This window comes from Manis pentadactyla, chromosome 8 (genome assembly GCF_030020395.1).
Source record: "Manis pentadactyla isolate mManPen7 chromosome 8, mManPen7.hap1, whole genome shotgun sequence".
NCBI classification, from domain to species: domain Eukaryota; kingdom Metazoa; phylum Chordata; class Mammalia; order Pholidota; family Manidae; genus Manis; species Manis pentadactyla.
Window position 1 is genome coordinate 100,868,551 of NC_080026.1, and position 27,373 is coordinate 100,895,923.

The following is a 27,373-nucleotide window of genomic DNA, read 5'->3' on the forward strand; positions in this document are numbered from 1 at the left end:
GGTGTGTGTAGGGGCTTCCTGTAGGTCTTCAGAAGCCCGAGGGGCGTTGAGGCCAACGCCTGCACGGGGCTGCCCTGGCCAGGAGGTTAGCCCAGAGGGAAGATGTGCGTGTGTGCGCGCGCGCGCGTTGCAAATACGAAACTAATTTCCCCGTGTTCTTTCTTCCTCTTGGTCGCCGGCGGCGGTGGCCTCGGGGGAGTGGGAGGCCGGCCGGGGAGGAGGTTGGGGGGCCCGGCCGGGGATGAGCTGGGGCTGGGGCTGGGGCGGGGGCGGAGGGTGGCGGGCTCTGGAAGCTTGTTTCACATTCCTGGCGTCTTGATTGGGAAGAAAACCAGTGGGGAGCGCGGCCTCGGCGTCTGGGGCGCGGGCAGCGGGCGCACATCGCCCCCTCGCCGGGACATCTGTCCAGGAAGCCAGCCGGGCGGGGAGAGGACGCGGTGCATAGGGCAGGCTCCCCGCCCCGGAGCAGCGGGGGCACGGGCGAGGGGCGGCCGCCTTCCCGGCTATTGTGCGCCAGCAGATTTTCACGGGAGACTGCCCGGGAGCCACCGGAGAAGGCCGGGAGCCAGCCTCAGTCCCGGGTTTAAAAGACACTCCAGGAATGTAAACAACCCGGGCGGGAGAGCGGGAGGGCGGGAGCGCGCCGGGGCAAGCGGCGGGCCCCCCACCCCTCCCCGGGGACAGCCCGACTGTAGGCCACCTAGCCCTATCCCTCTACCAGCTGCAAACTTTTTCCTCCTCTGCCTGCCCTTCCTACCTCGCCCCTCCAGCGGGACTCCGAGCGAGGACCTCTCCCGAGGCGATGTCCAAGGGCGCCTGGCACCCGGCTCATGACCCTGGAGGCCTGGGGGTCCGGCCCCTGCTTGGGTGTCGGGAGTTCCAGCTGCGCCTGCCTGGGAGCCTCAAGCTTCCTGGCTGGCAGTGCGGAGTAACTGGGGCTCTGAGAGTCTGCCCGCCTGCTCGCCTCCTTCCCTCTTCTCTCCCTTCTTTCCCCTGACTGCTTTTCCAATGCCTTGACATGAGGGAGGAAGATTTAACTTGGCAGCCCGAACAAATGTTCTCTCAGAGGTCCTCCAAGAAGCTGGCAGCTGGACTGGCGGGGTGAGGGCACTGCTCGGGCAGTCTTTTCCTCTTCCCTGCTCTGCCATGGCCACTTGGAGCCCCTGGGTGGACAGGTCAGGGTTTGGAATAGTAGGGCCCAAACCCACAGACCTCAAAGGGCAGCTGCCTATGGAAGCCCCTGGCATGGTGCTGGGCAGGTTCCCCAGGGAGCTGCCTGCTGGTGCCAAGGGTTTTCTGGAGGGTTTTCTTGAGCAACAGTGTGCGTCTCTGCTGCAACATCGGAACAGGGCCTGATAGACCAGAGGGTTAACCAGTGCTGTCTCCTCCTCCCCCGTGGGTGTGAGGACAGGCTGGTTACACAGGGCAGGGCAGGAGGCCAGAAGCTGTTCCCAGAGGTGCCTACATTTGCTTATTACTGTTTTTTTTGAAGGTAGAGATAAAGAGGCAGGCGCTCTGGTTAGAGAATGGGCAGCTTGGCTGGTGATGAATTCTTACTTGCCTTCGCTGCCATTTGTATGGTCTGGTCCGGAGTGTAAAAGTTGTTTGTAAGCTATCAGGGAAGTTTAGATGGTGGAGCAAGCCCCTAACTTTCTCTGTCCCGACTGCTTTTTGAGGGGGCCTAGAGTGGGAGGAATTCCTGGCCCCTTGCTTGCCTGCTGCCTGGCCGTGTGAGCGCCCCAAGCCTTGTGCTGACCTTTTTCTCTTCAGGTTGAGGATGTTGAAACACCAGCACCAAACAAAAGACACATTGAAAGCCCTTTCTGCCACAGAGCACGTGTGACTTCAGGGCCAAGGGAATGCTTTTGGAGGGAGATGGTGTTTTTCTTCTGGGTTTTATGATTTTGGTTGGGTTTTGTTTTTCCCAAAAGGACAGAAGCATCTCCTTGTCCCAAGTCACAAGGTTATGAAATGCTGTTTTCACATGTAAATCTCAAAACTTTAGACTTTTGAGAGTTGGTGGCAAGGACTGGGGAGCGGGGGAGGGGAAGGGAACAGTAGGGAGTTTTCAAGAGTTTTGAATGGTTTTTGGATTGAGGTTTTGAGGCATTCAGAATATGGCTTGCAGAGAAGAGTGGGGAATAAAATCGTTGGACGTATGGGAAACTTTGATAACTAGCTCTGTCTTTGCAAAAACGGATTGCTGGCTTCTTTGTAGCAACAAAATGTCCCTTTTTCCTCTTGAGAAAAGGGGAGGAGGATCCTTGTTCCCTTCACAGCCAGGAGCAAGGTGAAGCAAGATCCAGAGACTTGGAGTTGGACTATGGAATCCCGGTTTCTCACACAGACACATTGTTCTGGTGACAGTAGCACAACGTCATCACCATCCCTACCCCCGAGACACAGGACAGGTGTCCACTGTCCACTCTTTCTGGAAAATTGCTGAGGGAAGGATCCAGCTGAGAAGAGCTGCAGACTTCACTTGTTTCCTGATTGACAGAGACGGGGGTGGGGGGGTGGTGAAGATGAGGAAGGAAGACACGACTCCTGCTGTGTCCTGAGAGTTCTGCCACCAGAGTACCCATGTGTGAAGACACAGACACCAAGTTCTCTGGCCTTGGCCAGATTCCAACAGGCAACTGTGACCCCAGCCTCAGGGTGAGACGTTGCTAAAGAAACTTGGGCACCAACAAGTTAATTTCCGGAAGCTTCTCTGGGCACTCTGTCACGGAACCAGGAAGAAGGGCTTGCCAGGTCGTGACTGGGTCCCGTACGTTTTCATTCATAACTTTCTCCCGAGGGCCCTTGCCCGGCTCCTATCATGGCCTCATCTTTATGAGGTTCCTTAGATTTTGTGTGGACAACAAAGGCTGGGCTGCAGTAATTACCCTGGACCCTGCTGCAGCCTTGCCTGGTGACTGCTCTGACCTCTCAGCAGGACACAGTGGCCTCTGTCTACACCCTCTGAGGAGGAGCTCTTTGTCCCTAGAAGCGCTGAGGAAGGGAGGAGGCAGAGCCTGCCTGGGTATAAGCTCCAGGGGTGATTTTGAGGTTAGGCCCTGTCCTCAGGGAGGATGAAGAGATACTGAGAAAACTAGTCCCAGGCAGAGGCTCTGGGAAAAGGTCAGAAGCTCACTGTGATTAGGTGGTTCTTCCCATTACCTGAGGGGATGGGGGAGAGGAGTCAGGAGGCTATAACTATAGCTAACTGGCTATTTTGGGCTAGTAGCTTCACGCTGCTGGGCCTCAGTCTCCTAATCTGTAAAATGGATCCAAAGGCAGAATCCCTCTGATCCCACTTGGTTGCCATGAGTATGAGGCATATGTGAGCATGAGAGCCCTGAGCATGTATCTCCCAAAGGCCTGGCTGGCCCTGGATGCAGGATGGATGGAGCACAGTGGGTTGGATTGGAGGTGCTAGAAGCATTTTCCAGAAGCTGCCCTTCCATCTAAGCCTACCTCCCTGGCAGCTTATTGTCCAGACTTTGCTTGCATTCCCCCCATGACAGAGCATTCACCACCTCTGGGAGGTTTCTGCCTTCAGTGGACTGCTCTGACTGTTAGCATGCTCAGCTGCATGGCGTGCCTTCTGAATATCAATCCCTCCTGACCCTCACTCTGGGCTGGAGGCACTGGGGGGCCTCCAGACCATACACTTACTCTTTCCTGAATGATCACAGATCCAAGACCAGTGTCCTGGCCAGCCACACTACACTGATGTGGGGTAGAGAGACAGCTTCAAATGGCTGCTTCCAGCCCTTACTGGGAGTGACCTGGGGAAATGGGAAGGGTTGGCCTGAAGGGCTTACTGTCATCTGTCTTTGTGCCAGGTTGCCTCTTGGCACTTTATTTCCTTGGGTCTGGTATGAGAAGGAAGGAGATACATAATGAGGGGTAGGGTCAGGTCAGGGGCCCAGCATTGATGCCAAAGATATTTCCTGAGAGTCTACAGTGTGAGGACCGTGGCCTGTGAGAGACCCAGAAATGAGTAAGACAGTTCCTGTTCCTTAGGAGCTTGCAGGCCAGCAAGGGCAGGAAGATCAATCCAAATAAATAATTAACCATACCAGCTGGCTGCCTGCCACAAGGTGCTTGATGACAGTAATAAGCACAGCCCCTTGCCTTTGTACGGCACTTGGTGGATTTAGAAGCACTCTCCAACTTTGTTCAGCTTCAATAACAATAGTGGAAACTAGCTACCTGGCATTACCCCCATTTAACAGAGAAGAAAACCAAGGTTCAGAGAGGTGAAATGAATTGTGGCCAAGGCACAACTCAACTCCAGGCCTTGCAGGTGCCAATATTCTGTGCCTCTGCCTTCCTAGTCCACCAGCTAGGAAGGGACATGGGTGCAGTAGTTTGTGTGGACCTAGGGAATGGGGAGTAGGGGACCAAGGTCAAAGAGGGGGCGCTGTACCCAGGAAGGTTCACAGATAGGCCTTACCTGTCTCTGCCTCCAACACCTGACAGCACACAGCACACACTCCCAGCAACTGTGACCTTTTCTTTTAACTGTCACAGTATCTGACAGCCAGAGCTTGCTCTGAGCCCCAAATGCTGCCACAAATGCCAGGGCACATGTGTCTGTACATGGGGCTTCACCCCAACCCCTGGCCATGGAACAGGAAGCAGAGACAGGCCCTGGGTCCCTGTGCGGCCTAAGCCTCTTTCCTGGGCTGTGATGGTTTCTATAGATACGGACATTGACTCAGCCTGCCCCTCCTCTGGCTGAGTCAGTCCCCAGGCCCTGTGGAGTGGCCACCCAGTGGGGGCCCTTGGGTCCCTTCTGCCACTTAACATAGCCTGCCTGCTGCCCACATTCCTGTGCCTGATTTTTCTGAGGCTCATCTGAGGGCCCCCCCAGGACAAGGCTGCAGCTGGTGGGGGTCCAGAGCAGGGAGCAACTAGGCAGGCTGAACTGGCACCTCTCCAGGAAACCTGGCCCAGCCTGGCACACCTGTACAGGTAATGACTGTGACCCAGGAGGGCCCCAGGTCCCGCCTGTCAGACCCAGCTGCTGAGGTTGCTGCAGAATTGTGCTGGGGGAGGCCGGGGTGTCTGAGCTAATTAGATTTTCTTAGATTTCAATGCTCCCCTAATCCTGTTAGCTCAGCTGTAATTGTAACCACTTGAAGGTTTTAGCCATGGCAGGCTGTTGAGGACAGACGGGGTGGGGATTCCACCCTGCCCCAGCTCCAGCCTCAGCCAGCCAGTTGGGGACTGGGGACTCCCTTCTGGGGTGGGAGCCTGAATGATCTGTTGTACTCTCCTGTAGAGGCTTAGCACCCCAGACTGTCAGAGCAGGCATGGCCCTTAGAGATCATTGGTTCAAGCCCTTCACTGTACAGATGGGGAAACTGAGGTCAACACAGGGTCAGAGACTGGCCCAGGACCTCAGTGACTGGAAGTGGCAGGATGTCAGGGACCGGTGGTCTGGTTTTGTGATCTTTGCCCCCAGAGACTTCAGGACAGGTCTGGAATTGTCCAGGGGCTAGGGAACCCTCTAGAGACGTCTACACCCAGAGATAGGGGCTCGGGTGCTTCATTTGTCCTGTAGCCTGCTCCCCAGCTGGCATTACCTATACATGCACTCACATGCATGTTCCCACACGCCCTCATACACAGCTGTCACCTCCTCTGGCCAGAATTTCTGCTGAGGACTCAGGTTTGCCTCTTCCAGGGTTCCCACATATGGGAGCTTTTCTCCTCCTCCCTTAGTAGTCTTTCCCAGATTCTTGATCTCTTAGAGGGTCCAATACAATGCAGGTTATTGTTTTGCCAGAAAATGACAAAGCTATACTGATGGGTGGGGCAGGGGCTGGAGAGGGAGGGGCATGACAGGGGTATTAAAATGCAATCTCTTTGTACTTTCAGTGGCTCTTCCAAAATTATTTTGTGATGTCTGCCTTAAATGAAAACTGCACTCACTCCCTATCCTTTGTCCTGCCCAACCTCCATTCTCATTCCCCAACAGCTCCAGTCATCCATGCACAGGGACTGGAGCTTGCAGGGAAGGTGGCGTGGAAAGGGGATGTCTGTGACACTTTCAGAACCCCTGCCCAGGAGGATTCCACCCAGCAGTCACATCCTGTCCTCTTTTTTTGCTCCAGAGCAGCAGGGAGGGATGTTTGAAATTTCTTTCCACTCTGGAAGCTCCCTAGCTCTGTGTTTTGCACCCGTAAGCAGGCAGTATAGAGTCAATGGGCTCTAGGGGTTACCTGATCTGGCTGTTCCTTTCATAGGCTAGGAAACCCAACTTAGGGAAACAAACAGTTGGCAATATCCAAGGGCAGCAGCAAATTAGTGACAGAGCCAGGCCTGGAACCCCATCTCACTGGCCGATCCATTCACTAAACATTTATTGAACATCTACTCTTGGCCAGGTGCAGCCCCATTAGCCACCCTTTGGAGCTCATAAATAAATGCCATACCCTCTTTGATTTGGGAAGGGCCAGATGAACCTGGCAAGGACAGAATTCATTTCTAAGCTCTTAGGGTAAGGAATCAGAGTGGGTCATTTTCAGCAGTACCCCTGAATCCAGGAGGGTGGACATGAGAACCCCAACCCAGCAGCATATTTCTTGAAACACAATGGTTGGTTGCATGGCAGATTTGAGGGAGGTGAAACAGAAACCATCTGCCTGGGACTATTTAGTCCAAGAAGATGGTTGGCTTCCACCACCTGTCCCCTACCCCGCCTAGTCCTCCAAATGCTCACTTTTGTTCTTTGTGGCCTAATGGCCTGCAGCCTTGTTCCTGCTACACTTCCTCTGTGGATGAAGAAGCGGGGAGGAGCCCTCTCCCTCCACCCTGGAAGTTACCTGCATCAGGCCCAGGTGGGAGCACGAGGAAGAGACAGTGGGTTCAGGATGAGGGGGAGGTGCCAGGTGCCTGGGCCTTACCCTGTCCACAGGCTTTTGCCCAGACTCTCATCCTGCCCCACAGCAGACCTTGGGCAAAGCTAGTGTACAGCTCCAACCAGCCAGAACACTGGCCGAGGCACAAATGGGGCACAGAGACCTCTGGGGAAGGGTTCTGACACCCTTACTTGGCAATTGCAAGTAGGAGGATTCTTCGTGGGTCTCCATCCAACTTTCTTGGTTTGCAGATGGGGAAACCCAAAGCCCAGAGAGGTAAAGGGACTGGCCGCAGGTCACACAGTGAGCTGGCTCCCCTGCACCAGCATGTCTCACTGAGAGGGGCTGAGGGGTGTGGGGTTGGGGGGTGGGATTTCCTATTGATGTCATGTTTTGGTGCCCCTGCTGTTGTTTATAACTTTAACAGCTTACCAAAGTCTACCATAAATGTCTTAATAGCAGGCATTTCTTGGGCAACTAATTTGTCTCAGGCTCTTAGATTGCCTGGGTTCAGCTCTCAGATCCATGTCTTGTGGTCCTCATGGCGGGTAGGACAGGACAGCTTCCATATGGACAGAAGTCTTCCCCCCACTTGCTTTCTTGGCAGTTCTGCCTGACTTCTACCTGCCTCGGGCCTACAGGTCTCTGTCACTTTTGCTTTCCTCCTTTTCTTTTATTGTTACCAGACCACAAATCTATTTGTGGTTGGGCAGTCCTGAGAGCAAGGCCAGCTTGTCACAGGAGTGGGACCTTTGCCATGTCCCTGGAGATGGACCTCAGAGACTTGCTAGTTGTGAGAGCAGGAAGGGCCTTGTGTCCAGCCTGTAGGGGCCGTGAGCCCCTGAACCTGCATGCACACCTTTGCAAGCATGTGCTTTTCTGGAGGGATGGTCCATGGCTTTATTCAGATTCTTAAATCAATCTGGATGCCTGAAAGCAGTGTGAGAACCATGGCCTTCATCCAGGGTCTCAAATTACTCTGGCCCTTGAGTGGAACAGGGCTGTTGTATTGTCTTTCCCCACCTCCTGCCCACAAACCCTTCCATTCCAATTCATTTGGGTCATCTCCTTAGCCGTGGAGACATTTGTGTTTACAACCCCTGCTTTAATGCAGCTTGACACTGTACTGGTTAGGAAACCAAGGCCAAGGGGAAGGGACCTGACCACAGTCACTAACAGTGGTAGGTCCCTGGGACACAAGGCCTGGTTCAGAGGCTGAGGTGGCCCCAGGGGATGGTCTCCTGTGCCAGCTGACCTTACTGAAGAAACCATTCTGTCTTGTCCTCTATGAGGTGTACCAGAGTGTCAGGATTCAGCGTCCCGAGAAAGAGCTTGGGGACTAGGGTGAAGAGTGGAAGTCCCTGCCCACTCCCTTTTCTAGAGGGCTCAGCAGGACTAGGTTTAGGGCTTACCTCCTCTGGGCTGGGATGCCAGTTTCAACCTTGCTGGCTGCGCCTGGGTTAATGTTTCTTCTTTGTGGCAGTGGGGCCCCCTGGCATTAGACATTTCCATACAGAGGAGCACCCTATCTTTAGAATGCCTTGCTGCTGGTGTGAGTGAGTTGTAAGCCATTAGCTGGGGTGTCATGCTGCTGTTAGTAGGGAAAGGCACCCTGGAGCCCTGGGAAATGCTCTGGGCTTGAGCTGGCTTCCCATGCTGGCAGGCCCACTGTGTGACTGTGGACAAGTCTCTTTACCTCCCTGGCTCACAGTTCTTGTGTCCCTGACTTTCTGGGAGTCTGAGGAGTGGGCTTTGTGACGGCAGGGAGCAGGTACGGGGACTCCTTGGCCATCAGCCTTCCTGCTGGGTTTGCTCTGCCACCTTCCATCCCCCCCAGGCCCAGGACCCCTTTGAGCTTCTGTTCCTGGAAAAAAGGAAACCTCAGGTGTGATTTCTTGCCCGGTATTTGGTGACGGAGCCATGGCTGTGAAAGGAGCTTCCTTGAATCTTTGAGTTCAGCACTGACTTGTTTTGTGCAAAAGGATGACTTTCTGATTCCTCCCACCCCAGCCCTGAGGCACACCTTCATTTTTGTTTGAGCTTCTCCTGAAGGGCAGACCCCTTTAGGCAGAAAGACTGGGAATGTTTGGGGCGTCGAATCCTTGCAGGCCCCACAATTCTCACAACTTTCTGCCTTGTGGACGGCTGCTTCCCTAGTTGGCTCCCTGGAGATGGCTGGGCCAGTGTGATCCCCCGACCAAGGGCTCCAGACACCATTCCCAGTATTCATGAGACCTTTGAGTCTCAAGACTTCGAGGCAGCTTGGCAGCCACCTCATCTGATGCCTGTAACACAGATGACCTCTGCCCTTTCTGCAGCATCCCTGCAGAGTACCTTCCAGTGTGGGCTTGCACACCTCCAGGGATAGGCTGTTTCCTGCCTCCCAGCAGCTCTCCCCACCTAGGAGCCTGAAGAATGCCTCCCCTTAGTTCTTATCTCAGGACCATGCAGAGTATGGTGAATTCAGTTCTGAGGAACTCCCTTCCATGCTCTATGTCATGGATGTATCTCCAGATTCCTCCTCTCTAGACTGAGGCCAAGGTTGGGGTGGGCAGAATGGACTTCCTGGAAGAGGTGGCCTTCTATCCCCTAGGTCTCCTCATTATCTCTGCTTCTGGGAAGAGCCTGGGCAGTGGAGACCTCAGGCCTGGCTTGGAAATGGTCTAAACCAGGTCCTGAGACATGAAAGTAGGCTGGGGAGGTCCCAACAGTGTCTCACTGGTTTCAGAGGGAAAGTAGCCCAGCCTCTGCTCTCTAAGCAGACATGCCAGATGGTTCTATCGTCCTAGCCTCTCCCAGCATGCTCATCTTCCCCTGGAGCTGGGGCCCCTTGCTGGGAGGGTAGCCAGGGGGCTGTGAGTAGTAATCCCTTCCTTGTCTGCCTACCCCCCCCCCACCCGCCATACTGAGCCTCTCTCTTCCCAGCTCTGCTGCCTACTGCTCTGTCAGGGAATATACTGCCTAAGTGTCCTGAGGCCCCAGAGACCTGGGATGTCTGCACAGAGCACTGGATTTGGAGTCAGAATTTATGGCACTGCCTCCCACTGACAGTATCCCCCAGGGGCTGTTGCAAAGGTTAGAGGGGAGGGCCAGTGCTTGGCATGCTGTGCAGTGTCACAGCGTCAGGGAGTATAATGCTTTATTACCATAGATGATAATGTCAGTGCTGAAAGGCCATGGAGCTCATTTAGGGCAGCCCTCTCATTTAGTTGCTGAGTCTGACCCTGGAGGGGACAGAGGCCTCCCCAAGGTCACAGGACAAGTCCATAACAGAGCTGGAGCTAAAACTCAGGCATCCCAACCATCAGCTAGTGCCTGGCCCCCACCCTGGTACTTTACTAGAGTACCCTTAGCTAGAGTGAGGCACAGGGAGAGATCAGTCTGTTTTGACTGTGGCAATGGCCTCTGGCTCACCTGGGACTTACCCTCCTCTTGCTGCTGGGCGTGGGGGCAGGCAGGTGTTCCCCAGGGTCTCTGTGAGACAGCTGGCTCCCCCAGCCTGGGGCCCCACCTGGGGCTGCTGCCCCGTACCAGGGTACTCCCCTTCACTTCTTGGCCAGCCAGGGCTACTCTGCACTCTGCCAGCTGTCACCCTGGGTAAAAATGGGGTTTCTAGGACCCCATCTGAGACCCCTTGCCCAGGTGTCTGGTCCAGCTGACTGTAGGATGTTACCTTGGCCTGGGACAATGCTTGAATTTGTAGACCTAGTTTCAACCTGGCATGCCCCTCCCAGAGCTCTGAATATGCAAAGATGTCCAGACTTGGTTCCCAGATTAGGGAACCAAGGCCCAGAGAGGGAAGGAAGCTGGCTGCAAAGCCAGCAAGATACTAACTCTTCCTACCTTAGCCAGCCTGGCCTCCTTCCATCCCCGCTCCCTGGCTGATTCCCTGGGCTTCCCAGGTCTAGTGTATATGGAATTAGGGACAGGGTAACAAATAACAACTGTTGCTTTTCCTTAGGGCTCTTCAGGCCCTCAGACTAGGCCCTTGCTTCCCTTCCAGGTCTGGGGAGCTGGTATACTGGGAGGGCAGCACACGTTTTCTGCCAGTGGATCTTTAGATCAGCCTGAGAACAAGGTTTCCTGGCTGGTGTGGAGCCTCCAGTGTTCTGCTCCTGGGAGAGCAGGGCCTTGGATCCTTTTATGCCCCAACTTGCCCAGCCCCCCAAGAAAAATGGATTACTTATTCCCTTATGAAGTTTGTTAAGCACATACTATGTGCTAGGCACTGTTCCAGGGCCTAGGGATACAGCGGTGAACTTGACAGAGACCCTACTTATATCCTTGAGGTGAAACAGCTAGTAAACAAGTCAACAGTTTAATGCACACCATCATGCTGAGTTAAGTATTTTGAGCAGATCAGGATAAGGTGATATAAGGAGATGGGTGGAGGACTGGGCTTCTTTAGATGGAATGATCAGGGAAGGGCTCCCTGAAGAGGCTGCATTTGAACAGATACCTCAGGGAAGTACAGGAGTGAACCCCAAAAAGAGCTCCAAGCAGAGGGGACAGTACTCCAGGCACAGTGAACATGCAAAGGCCTTGTGGCAAAAGCATGTGTAGCGTGCTCTAGGAAAGGCAGGACTGGGTGGAATGGGAGGACGAAGATGGGAGAAGACTTGAGCGAGGCGGTCAGGTACCAGGTCACAGAGGGCCTTACGGAGCATGGGAAGGGCTTCTGACTTCATTCTGTGATTCAGACATCATGGGGGGATTTTAATTAAAGAACCAAGACTATCTGATATGTCCCCTAAGAAGATCCCTCTGGCTAGTGAGCTGAGAATAGACTGTAGGGGACATAAGTAGAAATAAGGAGACCAGCAGAGTGGCTTTTACAGTAATCTAGCTGAGGATATCAGTGGCAAAGACCAGAGTGCCCAGTGGAAGTAGTGAGACAAGGTCAGATCCTGGCTGTAACTTGAAGGCTGACCTGGGTTATGCCCAAAAGCCCATTGGGAACGCCTGCCTGCTTCTGCAAAGCAGGCTGTGAGGTTGCAACTGAAGAGCTGGCCCAGGTCCCTGAGTCCTGTGTGTCTGCACACTTTTCCATTCATGACTGTCACCTCCTGTGTGGCCATAAGCTACTCTGTCATAGGTGCCATTTAATAGTTGAAAAAATAGAGGCATGGTAAGGTGTTCCTCAAACCTACTCTTCATTGTAATTTTGCCGTTCTGCCTTTGGGCTCCAGTGTGATTCTCTTCCATTTATCTCCTACACTTGCATATACTTTACTTGATGTACTATAGTTTTCTAATGTGCTATCTGGGACCTTGGCCTATGGCAGTTCCTCTACCCCCACAACACTATCTGATGAGCTCCTGTGTATCCCTAAGAGCCCAGTTCAAAAGCTGCCAGCTCTGAATTTCCTTCCCTGGCACTTATAGACCCAGGATTTCTTCCTCCGCTGAAAATTCTCCTGTTTCTCTCCCTCCTGCACTCCATTGCCTGGGACCAACTGGAATTGGGGCTGGGTTTGTACCTCCCTTCACACCCCCTCTTTCCGCTCTGCGTGTCCTCTCAGCCTGGCCCAGGGCCGGCACAGAGGAAACAAAACATTTCAGTGTATTCTTGGAGCAGTAGCTAGTTACTATGGAAACAAGGAAGTGTTGCAACTTCCCTAACTTTGGAGGCTGGGGTCACAGAGGGCAGCTTTATCTTGGCCCCATAGGATCAATCTAGGATGACCGTCCTAGATTCTTATAGATTCAAGATCACCCTAGGCCCTTTACATCCCTGGGCCTCAGTTTACCTGTCAGTGACATATGGGCATTGGGCTTGCTTGGCACTTTAATACGGCCATTTCTAACTCTCAACATTCCATATCCCTGTGCCTGCAATTCGCCACGTAGCCACAGGCAGGGCTCTTGCCCTCTATCAGACTCCATTTCCCCATTTTGTTCATTTATCTCTCCAGGAAGATACCTGCCTGGGTCAGGCAACTACAGAATCCAAGAGTTTCAGCAGCCAGGCAGGCTGGGATTCCCATGACTTGCAGAGGCACAAAGAGGGAAGTACCTCTCAGGGGACCAGGAAGGTGGGTTGTGGGGAAGAAGCCAGACCAGCTCACTCTGGTTTGAACCTGCCCAGGCCCCTGGGTCTCCTTCCCTCACCTTGAAGGTGGCCAGAGCCAGTGTTTGGCAGTGGTCCTTGCCTCCACTGGACGCTGCCTGCTCAGCATTCTGGTGCTGAGCAGAGGGCTTGGGCTGGCAGCCTGGGCAGCCCTGGAGGCTGCCTGCAGTGGTTGGGTGGGGTGGGGACAGTGCCTTTCCCCTACCCACCTTTTTCTTTCCACTTCATTGCTCAGCCTGCTAACACCCACCCTGACTCCCATCTGGCAAATGATGGCTTCATCATCAAACCAGGAAGAGAGTGACCGGGATGGGAGGGCCTCTGGGCTCTCTGGGCCTGCTTGCTCATCTGTAAAATGGGTGCAGAGTACCCACTCCCAAGGCTGCCAGGAGCGGGGCACTGAGGAAGGCCATTTGTGCACAGTGAAAACACTCACTGGGATTACCAGCCGGAGGCAGCAACGGCCTCTGCCAGAGGCATGCCCCTGTGAACATTTTCTTTGGGAATGAAAGCCAGAAACTTAAGGAGAACCTGGCCCTGTGTATGAGAAGTACCTCCCTCTCTAAGGGCTCCCAGTGGCCAGGGGCCCGTGTAGTTGTCCAGATGTGCTTTCCCTGACTGTTGCCACTCCCTGTGTGCCTGGTGTTGGGCTGAATAACACTTCCAGGGCAGCACTGGGCACTGGAAAGGGCCCTGGCCAGGGTCAGGGGACCCATTCCCCATCTGAGCCACAGATTTGCTTCCTGACCTAGTCAAGGCCCTGGCTCTCTCTGCCCTAAGTTTCCTTATATGTGCATTGAGGCCCCTTCTAGTTGGAACTTGCTTTTGGAAGCCTGTTTGAGCATTTTTTTTTACCTCTAAGATAGGCAAGGCTCCCTCCATCAGCTCCCCAAGATTGAATGTTATGTATCTCCCATCTACTCAGAAAGTGCTCGTGTTGATTAAGCAGGGGCCTGCCATCTGTCCGCAGAGCTTCAGGCTTCATCTGCTGGGTTGGGCATATTGAGTCTCAGCCCCTCCTTACTGGCAAGCCTCAGTTTTGTCATTGTGTCCTCCTGGGGGCCTTTTAGATGTCCCCTTTGGCCTCCCCCAGCCCTCTGCATTCTCTCTCACTCGGCTGTCCCCTCTGTGAGGGGACCAGTTGGGTCTTGCTCCTGTAGCCCCAGATGGCCTGGAGCCGAGAAGGTTTTCAGTTAGACTCAGAGAGATGAAAGATGCAATGGAAATCCTCATCTACCTAGGTAGTTCCAATTCTCTGAGCACATAGGTTTTACTCTGCTATGTTCACCTACTGGAGTTGTGTTCAAGATAAAGGACCTTTTAAGAACAAAATCCATTTTTTAGTAAGCCCTGTCGAGAGCCTAGCAGATCATAGCACATAGTCAGGCTCCACCTCCCATATGTTTCTGAAGCTGCCCCTTCTTGTCACTTATATGACCTTAGTAAAAGGCTCTTCTGATCCTATTACCTCCTCTGTTCTACTTAAAACTCCTTTGTGGCTCCTTACCACTTACAGCCTAGCACTCAGGGCCCCTGTGCTTTGCCCCTGCTGAACTGTCACTTGTGTGTGCTTTGCACATTCTGTTCTCTGCTTTGTCTGCCTGGTGACTCCTAAGCATCCCACAAAGCCCTGCTCAAGCCTTAACTTGCCCTTATGTACCAGCCTTATCGAGTAGGTTGGTCTCCTGCTTTTGCCCCTTTTCTGACCACTGTTCACTATTGCAGCCCTTCTATGAAAGGATCACAACTACCTTCAAGGTACCCCAGCCACAGGCAGGTGACTCCCTGGCACCTAGCACCTAGCACCATGCTTGGCATCTAGCAAACATTGCAAAATGCTTGCTGAATAAGTGAATGAATAAATGACAGCTGTATTTTACACAGAGCTGGTAGGTGTTATGGTTTGGAAATATCTATGTGTGTATATGTATTTGCACTCTAGGTGGATGTCTTGCAAGTGACTTATATACTTCGCTTGAGAAAGAACTGAATAACTTCAGTCCTGGAGTCACAGCTGCCCTATGTACAGGGTCAGACTCCTTTGGCCCCTTCTTTTGCCCTCCCCCTCTCCAGTTAGAGCCAGATGGGTAGCTGGGCTGGACTGGGCTTCCTGGAGTGCCTCCTGGCCTGGGTTGTTTTGCCCAAAGTTGCTGGGGTCTGAGGCTGCCTGGAGTCTGCTGTGCGGTGTTGCTGCCCTCCTCGGTTTGGCTTCCTGGGAGAATTGGTGCAGCAGCTGCAACCTGGTCAGGCTGTAGGGCCTCTTGGGCAAGACTCCCAGGGCAGGGCCAGAGACCGGAGCCTCGTACACACAGCCTACACAGCAGGCAAGTCTGTGAGCAAATGGGCTCCACCTTCCAATGTGCTGGGGGAGGGTGGGAGGGAGGGACACCCTTCTGTTGGGTAAACATGGATGCTCAGGCCTGCCTGGGCACATCCCCGTGCTATATCGGTTAGAGATGCAGGACAGCATTTTGCCAAGCTGAGAGTTGCCAGGTGTCAGCCAGAGGGTGACAGGGAGGAACACTTAAGAGTCTCCACAGACCTTACCTGGGACTCAGTCCCTCCAGTCATTGCCAGAAGCAGAGCAGAGGCTTTAGGAGGCGTGGTCGGGCCACGTACAGGTGAATTCACTGAGGTAGGACTGAGATTAGATCTTCCTTTGAGCTGTCCCCACTGAAAAGGCATTTCAGTTCGCACTCGCCTGAGACAAAGCTCATGTGCTTGGGACACCTGTGGTCCACCAGGCATGGTTCTTTGGGGTCTCAGGTTGCCACAACAACCCAAAAAAGTGGGTGGTGTTATTCTAACCAGGTGGTTATTTTAACCAGGCAGAAGCTGGAGCTCAGGGGTGAAGTTGCTTCAGGCCCCACAGCTATTAAAGGGAGTCTGGTATCTTTCTCCCTAAATATGGCCCCTTTCCAATTTTTCTTTTTAAGCCCATGCCTGTTGGTACAAATGAGTAATCCTCTGGGCATGGTTGCCAGCCCCTGACCCTGACTGCAGAGCCTGGCAGCTACCTGGGCTGGTGCCTCACTGGGAGAGGTGTGAGCCGCCACAGAGCCAGGAGCAGCTGAGTTCATTGCCGCCAGGGAGAGCATCTCTATGGTCCATGGCTAGAACAGGGGCATGTTGGAGTATTCTCCCCCGACAAAGCTGGGCCTGGATGTGCCTCCTCCCTTCCTCAGTGCAGAAAAATGTACCCCTTGACACTGTGTAAACAGATCAAGCACTACGGCACCGACAGATAAATGAGATGCCACCCCTGAACCCAGCATCGTGGGCAGGAGTATTCCCACTTTCCTTCTCTGAGATGAACTTGGCTGAGGGTATTTGTGATCTTCTCTGATTTTCTCTCTGCTGGTTTTGGCCCAGCACTGCTGGAGTCCCTGCCTCATTCCAGAAAAGCAGCAGGCCCTCTCCCTGGGCCCTGAAAACCTAGGGCCTAGGAACCCTAGGACTGTGATGTTGGATCGGACAGGGGTCAGGTAGACATGAATGTGCTGGGCCTGCAGGCTCTCGGGGTACCTGCTGTGTGCTCTCTGAAGGTGGAAACCCATGCTGGGCATGCCAGCCAGTGTGTCTTCATCTGTAAATGGGGATGGCCACCTGGCTTTGGAGGGCTACTGTGAGTGTGACCTCCATGGGCTATACCTGGAATGAGGAACTAAATGGCCCTTTCCAGGACAGTGGCCAGACCTGTGTCCCCCTTTGTCCCTCTCCCACTTGCCACCCTTCAAGACCACCTGTTCCCTTTTACCCAGGCACATATGTGCATGTGTGTGCACATGAGTTCCTGGTTTTCAGAAGGGAGGGGACAGTTGCAGAGAGACAGGATGAGCCAGAGTATAATTTTATTTCTGTAGTTCTCCTTTCAAGCTGTCACGGTAAATCTATTTTACTTGTCACTTTGTAAATCATTATGCAGGATTAAGTCTTTTACCAGATTTCAAGGCTTCTGCAGCCATCGACAGCTGTACCTCTTCTCCATCCTGCCTTCTGAACACCCTTCGCTACTCTGGGCACTGGCCCGACCACTATTTCTTCAGGTGTGGTTGGTTAAAATGAAAGTAGGGACCTTGGAGGCAGCATGCCCATCCTCAACTTTAGCTACCCCGTTTTACTGATGGGAAAACAAGCCCAGGAGGGGCAGGGACGCCCAGGCCCAGTGCCCGGGATGCTCAATTGTTTTCCAATGCCTCTAAAGCGGTGGGGAGGGAAGCTGCTGACAGCGACATGGGACACTGCAGCTGGAAAGCGTTTCCTCATCATCCACGGGGGCCTGGCCGCCCCCCTCAACAGTGCCTATGGGACAATCGCTCAAGACCCATAGGGGGCCCAGATTGGAACAGGCTTGGAAGGGAGGCAGAGACAAGGGTAGGCTCCCTACATGTGCTGGGGGCCAGAGAAAGATCTTCTGCCCCCTCTCGGATACAGGGCCAGGGACACAAGCTGGAGTGACAGGGAGCTAGAGGTTGGGGTGCGGTCAAAGGCCTCCACACTGGGATTATTGCTCTAGAAACCCATGCCCTTCTCCAGAGAAGGCTTCAGGATGCAAGAACAATGAACCCATTCATTGAAATGTTCACAGTTGCAGAGAGTGGCCAGGGCCCACTAGGCCAAGAGCTAGCAGGGTGCATTTCCCATTGCCAGCCCATCTGGAGAGGCTTCCTCTGGAAAACAGGAAACAAAAAGGTGCCCACCTGCAAGGCTGGTAAACATTTTGGGAGCTAAGGCTGTGGGGTGCTCACTCAAGAGGGTCAGGAATATATGTACAGGGATCCATGCTGTCCTGCCAGTTCCAGCACATCCTTCTGCCTGTCTGCTGGCAGAAGCCTTGGCCTTGAAGGTCAGTATTCCCCCAGCCTGCTTTTACCAACCTCCCACCCAGACCTCCTTCATCTTGAAACCTGATAGATTAGTCGCTTGCCTACAATTCCAGTCCCAGGGGACCTGCTGGAGCATCTTCTTTTCCCCCATTGTAGCCCCCACCATGCTGGGTGGCAAGTGCCTGTTTATTTTCCTGTTTCTAGACTTGAGCGCCTTCTAAAAGGCCAGAGCCCTGTTTCTTGTATCCCCTAACACTGGGGAGGCAGTGGGTAGGGGGAAGTGTAGTGGCATAGGCTAAGGCAATATTTGAGTGGAAGGATGGCCAAACAAAAAACCCTGAGACCTGACTTCAAGAAGTTCCACCATCTAAATTGGAAACTAAGCCTTGGCAACTTGGCCAGATAGGAACAATACATACTGAAAGTGCCAGAGGAATTGGCTTGAAGGAGTTCCAAGAACTTGGAGCAAGTAAGAGATGAGAATGGGCTAGAGTGGTCAGGGAGGGCTTCCTGGAGGAGGGGGAATTGGAGGACAATGTTGAAGATGAGAGGCTTTAGCCAGAATAAGGAGGGGGAGGAAAGGCACTTTCAGGAGGTGGAAAAGCATGAACAAAAGAAGGGAGGTGCTCACAGCCCGGGTCTGGGGGAGCTCAGCCAGTGCCCATGGCTTCATGGTGAGTAACCATGTTCCAGTCTCCAGAGATGGCGGGGACCCCACAGGGAAGGCAGGGTTAGGACAGGACACTTATCCTAGAGGTGGGGGAGGGGAGGTTTAAATAGGAAGGACAAGGACAGAGCCGCATTTAGATTACTCAGGCTGCAGGGAGCTGCCTGGATTGGAGGGCGAGACTGGAGCTCTTGCTTCCACGGGTGAGTGGAGTCCCTCGGGTACGCTTCAGGACCCACCAACCTGTGCTGGGTGGAAAGGCCAGTAGGTTGGGACCTAGGGGCTGGCGGCTCCTGGAGCCCAGCCCTCCAGGCCCAGGGGGTGAGGAGGAGGTGACAGCAGCAGCAGGGGGTTCTGAAGGTCCACTCAGGCTTGGCCTGGGGTGACACGGCCCTGAGTCTCTGTCCTCAACCTGCAAAATGGGGAGATTGAACAACCTTCCCATCCTGTCTGGCTGGCTGCTGTGAGAAGTAAATGAGGCAGAGGGAGGTGAAGGTCTTTGTGATCTGATATTATCCACCAGGTTTCATCTCACTACAGAAATTGGTGGCCACTGTGGTGTGGCCGTTTCATGGCTGCTGGCCTCCCTCTTGGATCTCTGGCTTGGAGGCAGCCTGGGCATCTAGGATTCATTACCAACAGCTGTATGACTAGTCACGTCCCTCCTCTAGGCCTCAGGCTTCTCCTCTGTAAATGGGTCCATCGTGGTAACCCCTGCCTCCGGGGTGCAAAGCGTTGCGGTGAAGGCCGCGTGCGCCATCACTGGTGCTCCCTGCTATGACAGAGGCTTGGGCCTCCCTCTGTGGGCAGGGCTCCACATTGCCTGGCAAGCCCGGTTGTCACCACAGCCTCCTTGTGAGTTTTGGAACCTCCACTAAGAGGTTCCGGTGCATGTCTCTTGGTCTCTGGTGACTTCTAGGTCCATTTTGCCTTTATTTGCACTTCCTGCCCGCCACCTGGAGGCCCCTTAATCGTCTTGTGGTAACAAGCCCTTATCAGATCCCAGTTATCCCCCAGCAAGCCTTGCACAAGACATGTGCATTTAAGTGATGCTCTGGCTGTTTAGAAATCCTGACACCAGCTGGGAGATGGGTGGTCTTTTGTATAAGATGCAATGGTTTTTTTTTTTCAAGAACAGATTTTGTTCTGATAAAAGAACCCTTGAGAGAATGAAGAGACAGGGTACTGGGAAGAGTACCCACAAAGCTGTTTGAATATGATGCAGGCAACACGGGAGCTGAGCAACCAGCCACAGGAGAAAGGCTCCTGAGGGCTTACTTTACAGTGGGGGAAACTGAGGCTCAAAGAACAAAAGGGACCTTCCTGAAGCCACCCAGCAAGAAAGCCTGGGTGGCAGGTCCAAGCTTCAGATAATAATAATGACAAATATTTTATTATTCTTCATTACCAGCACCACCACCACCACCATATTCAGGAGATTTAATCAGAGTCTTAGCACTGTGCCATGCAGTTTTGTGGCACAAAATTTTCCAAAGAACCCTATGAGGAAGGAACTATTTTTATCGCATTTAAATACCAATGGAGTGCCACAAATCTAGAACATGTTAGAGACAGGATTTGAATACAAGTCTCAGATTCTAGAACCTTTCCCACTGCCCTTATTGACCCCCTCATATGAGTCTCTCAGGGCCTGTTCCTGAGCTAGCCCCCATGAAGCAGTGTAAACATGTCTTCCTCTTTCTAGGAGGTGTGGGTGCAGAGGACTTTCTGTATTAGGGAGATAAAAGAGCCCGTTTGGGACGATTTTTATCAGCTTGAGCCAGCCGGTTTGACTTACAGGAAGAAGCCAATTTGCATTTTGGGAAAGAGCTCAGTGTAAAGAGCGCAGTGAGCCCTGGGTGGATTTATAAATAAACAGTTGACCGAGGGCATTGTATGTCCCAGCCGTACAATGCTGGGCTCATATTGACACCGCAGACCCATTCCGCACGTCACAGCTGCCCTTTGGACAGAAAGGGCCTAATTGAGTAAGAGCATGCTGCTAGAATGCCAAGGGACTGTCCTCTGACCTGGCTTCCCCAGGCACAGGCAAGCCGGGTGAGTCTGGCTGCGGCTGGGCCTGTTTACCGTGGCTGTGGCATTAGGTGCCAGGCGCACAGCCACCACGGGCTCTCGGGCTGGGCAGCCTCTGCTCTCCACACAGCTCGGAAGGAGGCGCCAGAGCCAGGTTCCAGGAGTGTGGGCTGGATGCAGAGTGGTTGCCAGACAACCTCCAGAGTTAGGTCCAAACCGTGCTCTGCCGCTTGCAGTCTTTTGCTTTCTGAAGACTTAATGTTCCCTGGCCATGAAACAGGTAGTGCTTATTTTCCAGGTTGTTGTGAGAATCCAGTGAGGTGAGGTCCCCAGTAGGTGTATCAGCGTCCCTGTCTTGCTGTGGGATAGCTGGGTGTTTCCTGGGCCTCACTTTCCTCTGCAGAGAGCAATGGGGCTGGATGCTGGTCAGGGGCCTGGGATCCCTGAACAGAGGGGGCTGCTCCCCCCACCCCTTGGGGTCCAGGAACTCTGGCTCCCGGGTTGGCTGGAATTCATGTCCTGCACCTTCCCCCTATGGGGCCTCAGGCATTTGACTTCTCCTGTAAGCACCTCAATTTTCATGTGTAGAAAGTGGGAATAATGGGAGTTGTTAGAGGAAGTGTTAGAGCCTACAGTTAGTCCTTAGCATAGAGCCGGACACATGGCAGATGCTTACAAATAAATTGTATTTGAAATACTTATTTCAGGAAAAAAAATCTGTTTTCAAATCAGAACGCTATCCCTGAAGTCAAATATTTTGATTTAATTCCAGATAATAATAAATAACAATAATAACCATAAAACCAACAGTTAGAAGATCACCCCTACAAGGACCCTCTGTTGCCCTGCAAGCTTCCAGAACTTCCACGGTGGCCCTTGTTCACAGTGACCCTGCTCATCTGCACTTAACCAGTTCTCACCTGGCCAAGCAGGCTGTCCAGCATCCAGTCCACCTGTCTACTCAGAGGATCATCTGTCTTTCTTATCTGACTGCTCCGAGGGCAGACGTGCTGCTCCTGTCTCCTATTGCACCTGTCTGTTGCCTTGGGCCTGGAATGCACCCTCTAAATCCTCCTGTGTGGACACGGGCCCTGAGCACCTGCTCACCCAGAGACATTGCCCAGGCCCCTGCACCCCCATGAGGCACTTGGTTGTTCTGGGAGCAGTGGGTCTCTTCCTCAGAGTCCAGTCTTCATTGTTTCAAGCCTTTTGGGGATCCATGCCTCATGGCCACCTGGGGTTCCTGAAACTCAGTCCTCATGGCCAGTTTGGCTGCTGGCAGAGGACCACTAAAGGCACCTTACGTTGGACCTCTAGGCAGGAAGGCGTTTCTGAGGAGGGCCATGAGATGATGGGAAGGGGGGAAGAGAGAAGCTGAGGCAGAGTAAACAGCCTGTGCAAAGGCAGGCCCTGAGACTGGAAGAGCTTGGCATGTTCTAGAAACTGAAAGGAGTCTTGCACAGCTGGGCCAAGTGGCCTGAGACAAGGTGGACACCCTCCACATCTCCCCTCTCTTCCTGAGTTTTCCCCTTGCTTCCAGATAGCCAGCAGAGCTGCTTGCTGTGCATGGGCTCAGGTGTGGACATGGGCCCATATCTGCTTATGGATGCCATACAGGGCCAGCTCCCTGCCCCAGCCAAGGGGCAGATGACAGAGACATGGATGGCTATTTCTGCCTCCCCCCGGCTGCGTCCATCTTTGCAGCATGAATGGGAAGCCTGGCCTAAGCTCTTGTTCTGTCCCCCAGCTCTTCTCTCCATGGGGAAGCCACACTTACTATTCTCCATCACCTGGCATTTCAGTGACCCTCCTGCTGTCATGGAGGGAGGAGAAGGCAGAGGGGTGAAAGAGCTGTCCGTAAGGGTCCCAGGACAAGCCTAAGTTCTCCCACCTGAGGTCAGCCCTGGCCCCGAAACCAGTATGCACTTTGGTCCTTGCTCAGAAACTCTGGTAGCAAGTTGCCTGGAATGAAATGTGAAGAACTCGAGATAATAATAAAATCAATTGGACTGTTTCCCCAGTAATTCTAGAGACTGATGCATCATTAATGTTGGTAATACAGTGCCTGTCAGATCACAAACTTCTCAATAAATGTGCAGCTGGCAAGCTCTGATAGAAATTGGAGGCAAGCAGAGAATGAGATTTGGGGCCTTTGATATATGGGGTGTCAGCAGTGCGGTGAAGTTTTTATCAATTTCTGTCACTTTGGGCTTTTGTTCTCACTACATATGTGGTCTTCACGGCACTTCTCTGCAGACCCCCTGGATGCTCACTGCCCCTCCAAGTGTTCTCAGGAGGAAGAGCTACTGGAGGGGGCCTTGATGTCCTGGAACCCTTCCATGGGGCCTTGTTACCAAGAGCTTCTCAGGTGGCTTGGGCCAGGAGGATACGCAAAGCCAGAGTCCTTTGGACCAGACCCCAGTGGTCACTCAGTCACTCCACAACATTTATTGTGTCCCTACTGGGACCAGAAAGCCACTGGCCCCTGCCCAATACCAAGGGTTCTGATGGAAGTCTATTGCTTGGGGAGGGGAGAGTGGTTGAGTGGTCATTTCTACCACTCAAGGATCAGAAGGGAAGGCAAAAGACTGTCCGAGCTAATGTAGCAGTGTTTGCCAGGTAGACGAAGGTGGGGGAGCATTAGACAGTGGGATCGGTGGGGGGAACGCTTGCAGGACCAGAGATGTGCATGGAACTTTAAAGCATGATGCACGTGGAAGTTTGTGGGCGAGTGAGGAGTTTGACAAGGCTAGGCCCCCAGCAGTATTACAGAGAAGGCAGAAGTCCCCTGGAGGCAGCATCACACAATGGTTAGTGCCAGACTGCTGGGGCTGAATCTCAGCTCCCATGCTTACCAGCTGGGCAACTTTGGAGAAGCGACTCAACCAGTCTGTGCCTCAGTTTTTTCATCTGTAAAAGAGGTGTCATAGCAGAACCACCTACCCCAGAGACATCTTGTGAGCATAAATGAATTAATGCTGGTACAGAGCTTTGAACATGGCCTGGTACGTTGTGAGCACCTGATGAATACTGGCATTACTTTTGCATGATTATCTCAGTTTACTGTCCAGTAACTTGACGGCCATACAAATGAAATTCAGAGAGGTGAAGAGGGCATCCAAATTCACACAGCCAGTAGGAAGCAGAGCTGGGATTTTAGCTGAGGAGGTGATATGGGGACGGAGCCAGCACCTTTCATAGGACTTGGCCTGTGAGGTCATCATCATTAGCTGGGAGGTTAATTAGCAAGTTGGGCTCAGGGGGCTGGAGAAGTTCTGAGAGCCAGGATGTGAGTGTGGAGCACTGGCACTGGCTCCTGGGGCTTGGCCGCAGACAGGTGGCTCTGACTGGCAGATGGACTGAATAGAAATGATTTTATTAGCAAATCCCAGCTATGGGTTGAGGTTCAAATGCTCCTGGCTGCTCCCTGGGAGCAGGCCCTGAGAGCTTATAACCTGTAGTCTGCTTGATAAGCACCCCAGAGCCACAGCCTTGGACCCCACAGCAAGGACCCCTGGGTGGTGGGACAGACAGGGGCAGGTAGGGACAAGGGCATTCCAATGCAACCATGGCTGCCCCAGACCTGCTGGGGACCCTCCCTGAGGGCCTGGGAGTTGGGTATACCAGTGTAGGGAGGCCAGTGCTCTTGGGGTCCCTTGAGTACAAGGCCTTACCCCACCCCACTGGACAGGCATCCCCTCCCCCCACCCCATCTGCCTTTAATGTGTTCCTTCCATGGCTTTGCAAGAACCCCAGGATTTACTTGCTGTTTCAGCATCTGTTTGCTTTGAAAGGAAGGCCGGGTTGTGAGGCCCTCTGGGGTCTCAGGAAAGAGGAAGCAATCTTGCTAGACTGGGGTGTGGAAAAGACAGAGGGGCCTATACTACACTTCAAGCAAAAGAGGTGGCGCCTGGGCCCAGGTCTGCCCTAGGCTCTCTCTGTACCTCTCAGAGCTCCCATGACCCTGTGGACCCTCCTGGTGCTGAGCCTGGGATGCTGGCACTTGTTCTGGGTTCTGAAGGATGGGCTGGATCTGCACTTTGCAGGTGGTTTGCATGGGAAAAATCCCTTTCCATAAAAAGCCTGAGCCCCTGCCCGCCCTGGGACTTGGGGGAAGGGTCACCCCTGTGGGAGTGAGGGCTGGGGGAGGTACTGAGAGAAGTGGCGATGTGTGTTAGCCGCAGGTGCATTAGGAGGAGGAGCAGGGGCCATGTAGGAGCACTGCTGCCTGCGGGTCCTACCCTGCCTGGGTCCCAGCACTACTGCTTATATGACCTGAACAAATCCTCAGCCCCTCTGAACATCACCTTCCTTATTACCAAAATGTGGGTCCTCATGCCCACCTAATTGGACGTGTGGTGGGCCATGCCCTGTGATGCCCAGGACATGTCTGCTATTGAGTGCCAACCCTGTACCAGGCTCTGGGTGACAGGTCCTGGCCTGACCCCAAGAGTTCAAAGCCTCACTGGGGAACAAGATGGGATGACATTCCTACAGTAGGAGGGCCTAGTGGCCATGGTGAGAACCTGCTGAGTGGAGCAGCTCAGGTCAGCCTGCTGGGAAAGGGCATTCAGGGAGGGCTTCCCATAGGGGGTGACCTTCAAGGTCCACCCCAAAGGATAAGTCAGGGTGTGCTCAGCAGGAAAGGTGCAATGAAGGGCATCAGGCCTGGGTGGGTGGGAGGTGAGGCCAAGAATCTCAGTAGGGCGTGATCCCATCCTGAAGGGTTATGAATGCCATCAGTGCCTTAGAATCTGTCCTTGGTGCAGAGTCAATGTGAGAAGATTTTGGGGTGTAGTGTGACATAGCCAGATCTGATTTACAGAACAATCGCTGATGGCTGCTTGGAAGATGTTCTCATAGGGGCCCTGAGGAACACTGCCTCTGGCCAGGAGAGAGGGCTTGAGGCTCAATGCTGGCTGGGGCCTGGCCGTGGGAGCAAGGGGTGCATGGGGAATGGACAGTGGTTGGTGGGGGCACTGGGTGCTGTGGTATCGAGGGGACTAAATTCCAAGTGTCAGGGGTTGGGCAGGGGGGTCCTTCGGGGCTTCTACACACAGAACTTCCCCAGTGTTTGCTTTAACTGCAGATACAGGACCTCACCCCAGCACCACCCTAGGTAGGTGCATTTAGAAACCTGGTTAAGAACTGCAAATCTGATGAGCACGGAGGATGGGGCTGTGGGGGGTCAGGACAGGACCAGGGCCTCTGGAGGACAAGGGTGGTGCTGACTGCAGATTGTAGAATCTTGAAGGCATTCCTAGAGGTGCTACAAGGGGTGGCCTTGGCTGAGACAGGAAGACTGAGGTCTTACCTTGAGAGTTAATTCAGCACCTTTGTGTGCTGGCCCTGTGGGTGGCCAGGACAAGGTCTTTGCCCTGGGAGAGCTACTGACTATCTCATGGAGGAGGGCACACAGCACTGGCAAAATGCTGTGATCACTCTGCTGGAGAAAGAGGCAACTGAGTCAGTTCTCTGGGATGGGTGGGAAATTCCTAGGCCAAGAAGTGAGAGAAGGGTATCTGAGGCAGAGGAACAGCACGTACAAAGGCTCAGGGTACCAGTGGGATGTCGTCAGAGAGGTACCACCCTTAAAGTGAGGCCAGCAGGCATGGACTTTATTCCTGTCTAGGGGCAGCAAATCAGCCAGGCCTCCCAAGTCTAGAGAAGGAAGGCGAGGGGCTCCTGGATCCTGGGAGGTCTGACCTCAGCCCAGTGAGCATTTGGGGGTAGGGGGAAGGTCCATGCCTGCTGGGCACTGCCTGCCCAAGGAGGGTGACTGACCAATGTGCCAGCCCTCTGACAGGCTTCATGTTTCTTCTTGGCATGGCTGTATTCACAGGAGCTTTGAGGTCAGAGAAGGGCCTGTTTGTCCAGAGGGAGGGGCCACTTCAAGGCAGGAGACTAGCACCTGCCCCTCTGGTGTTAAAGTCCGCCTGGGTGAACCAGGGCAGGGAGGGAAGGAGGAGGGTGGCCAAGCAACAGCCATCCGGGCAGATGTGCCGTGTCATCCTCAGAAAGACAAGCTGTGGGGCCCCAGAGGCGAGCACTGTTTCTCACACTGCAGGCCCCCATTGCCCCCCACCCCCTGCCACCAAATACATACACACTGAGGATGCACCATCAGCCATCCATGCTCTGGGGATGTGATGTGAGGAACAAGGTATCAATTACTGACTGACAGTTGCCAAAACACAGAGAAGTAATAGAGGACCAGAGAGGGGAAGTGTCCTGCCCTAGGTCACACAACAAGTTGGACCACCAACTGGCTCCCAAGCTCCCCCGTAGCACCATGGCTCCCAAAGCTTCCGGATAAACTAGGCGGGTCTCCACAGGGCTCAGGACCTGGCTGCCATCTCTGTAACTCCTGCTTCAGCTGCACCTCTGACCCCCGGGAAGAGGAGCCCTCTGGCTTTGGTGAGCTCTCTCCTGATGAAATCGCAGCTCCTACAGCTTTCTTCACCTCCCTCCACCTAAAAGAACGCGAGGAAACAAACCCAGGAAGCCCTAGTCCTCACCTGTATTGGACCAGGCATTACCCAGCCTGAGTAGATGTATAGTGGGGACTGTGGACTTAGTGAAGTCCTGAACCCCTGCCGACAGGGAGGCAGGAATCCCAATTCTGGCAGTGTGTAAACATGGTTATTTTTAGCCCTTGGAGGGCTGTGGGTACTGCAGCCTGACCCGCATTTGGCTCAGCCCCCTCCTCCTGCCCCACCCCGAGAGGAGGCCTCCTCTGCCCCCTGCCCTTCCCCCATCAGCCTCATGCTGGGCCAGGGAATTCAGGACCTGCTGAGAGAAGAAGCCTGGTGGCAGATCTCAGTGAGGCTGCCCCCGGCTACAAGCTGAGGCCAAGACCAGCTCACAGGGGGCAGGATGTGGTTTTCAGAAAGGCGACATTTCAAGTTGCAAGAGAAAT

The 27,373-nt window shown here is 53.6% G+C and overlaps 2 protein-coding genes across 7 annotated transcripts in view; one reads left to right on the forward strand and one right to left on the reverse strand.

The window, feature by feature from the left end:
- The window catches only part of LOC118933794 (uncharacterized), a 67,318-nt gene extending 66,486 nt beyond the window's left edge, over positions 1-832 (reverse strand). Inside the window, exon 1 of the mRNA XM_036928593.2 lies at positions 758-832. Coding sequence (XP_036784488.2) covers positions 758-832 — 75 coding nt within the window. The remainder of the gene's footprint in view (positions 1-757) is intronic.
- The window catches only part of ZMIZ1 (zinc finger MIZ-type containing 1), a 224,350-nt gene that overhangs the window by 798 nt on the left and 196,179 nt on the right, over positions 1-27,373 (forward strand). The window lies entirely within an intron of this gene.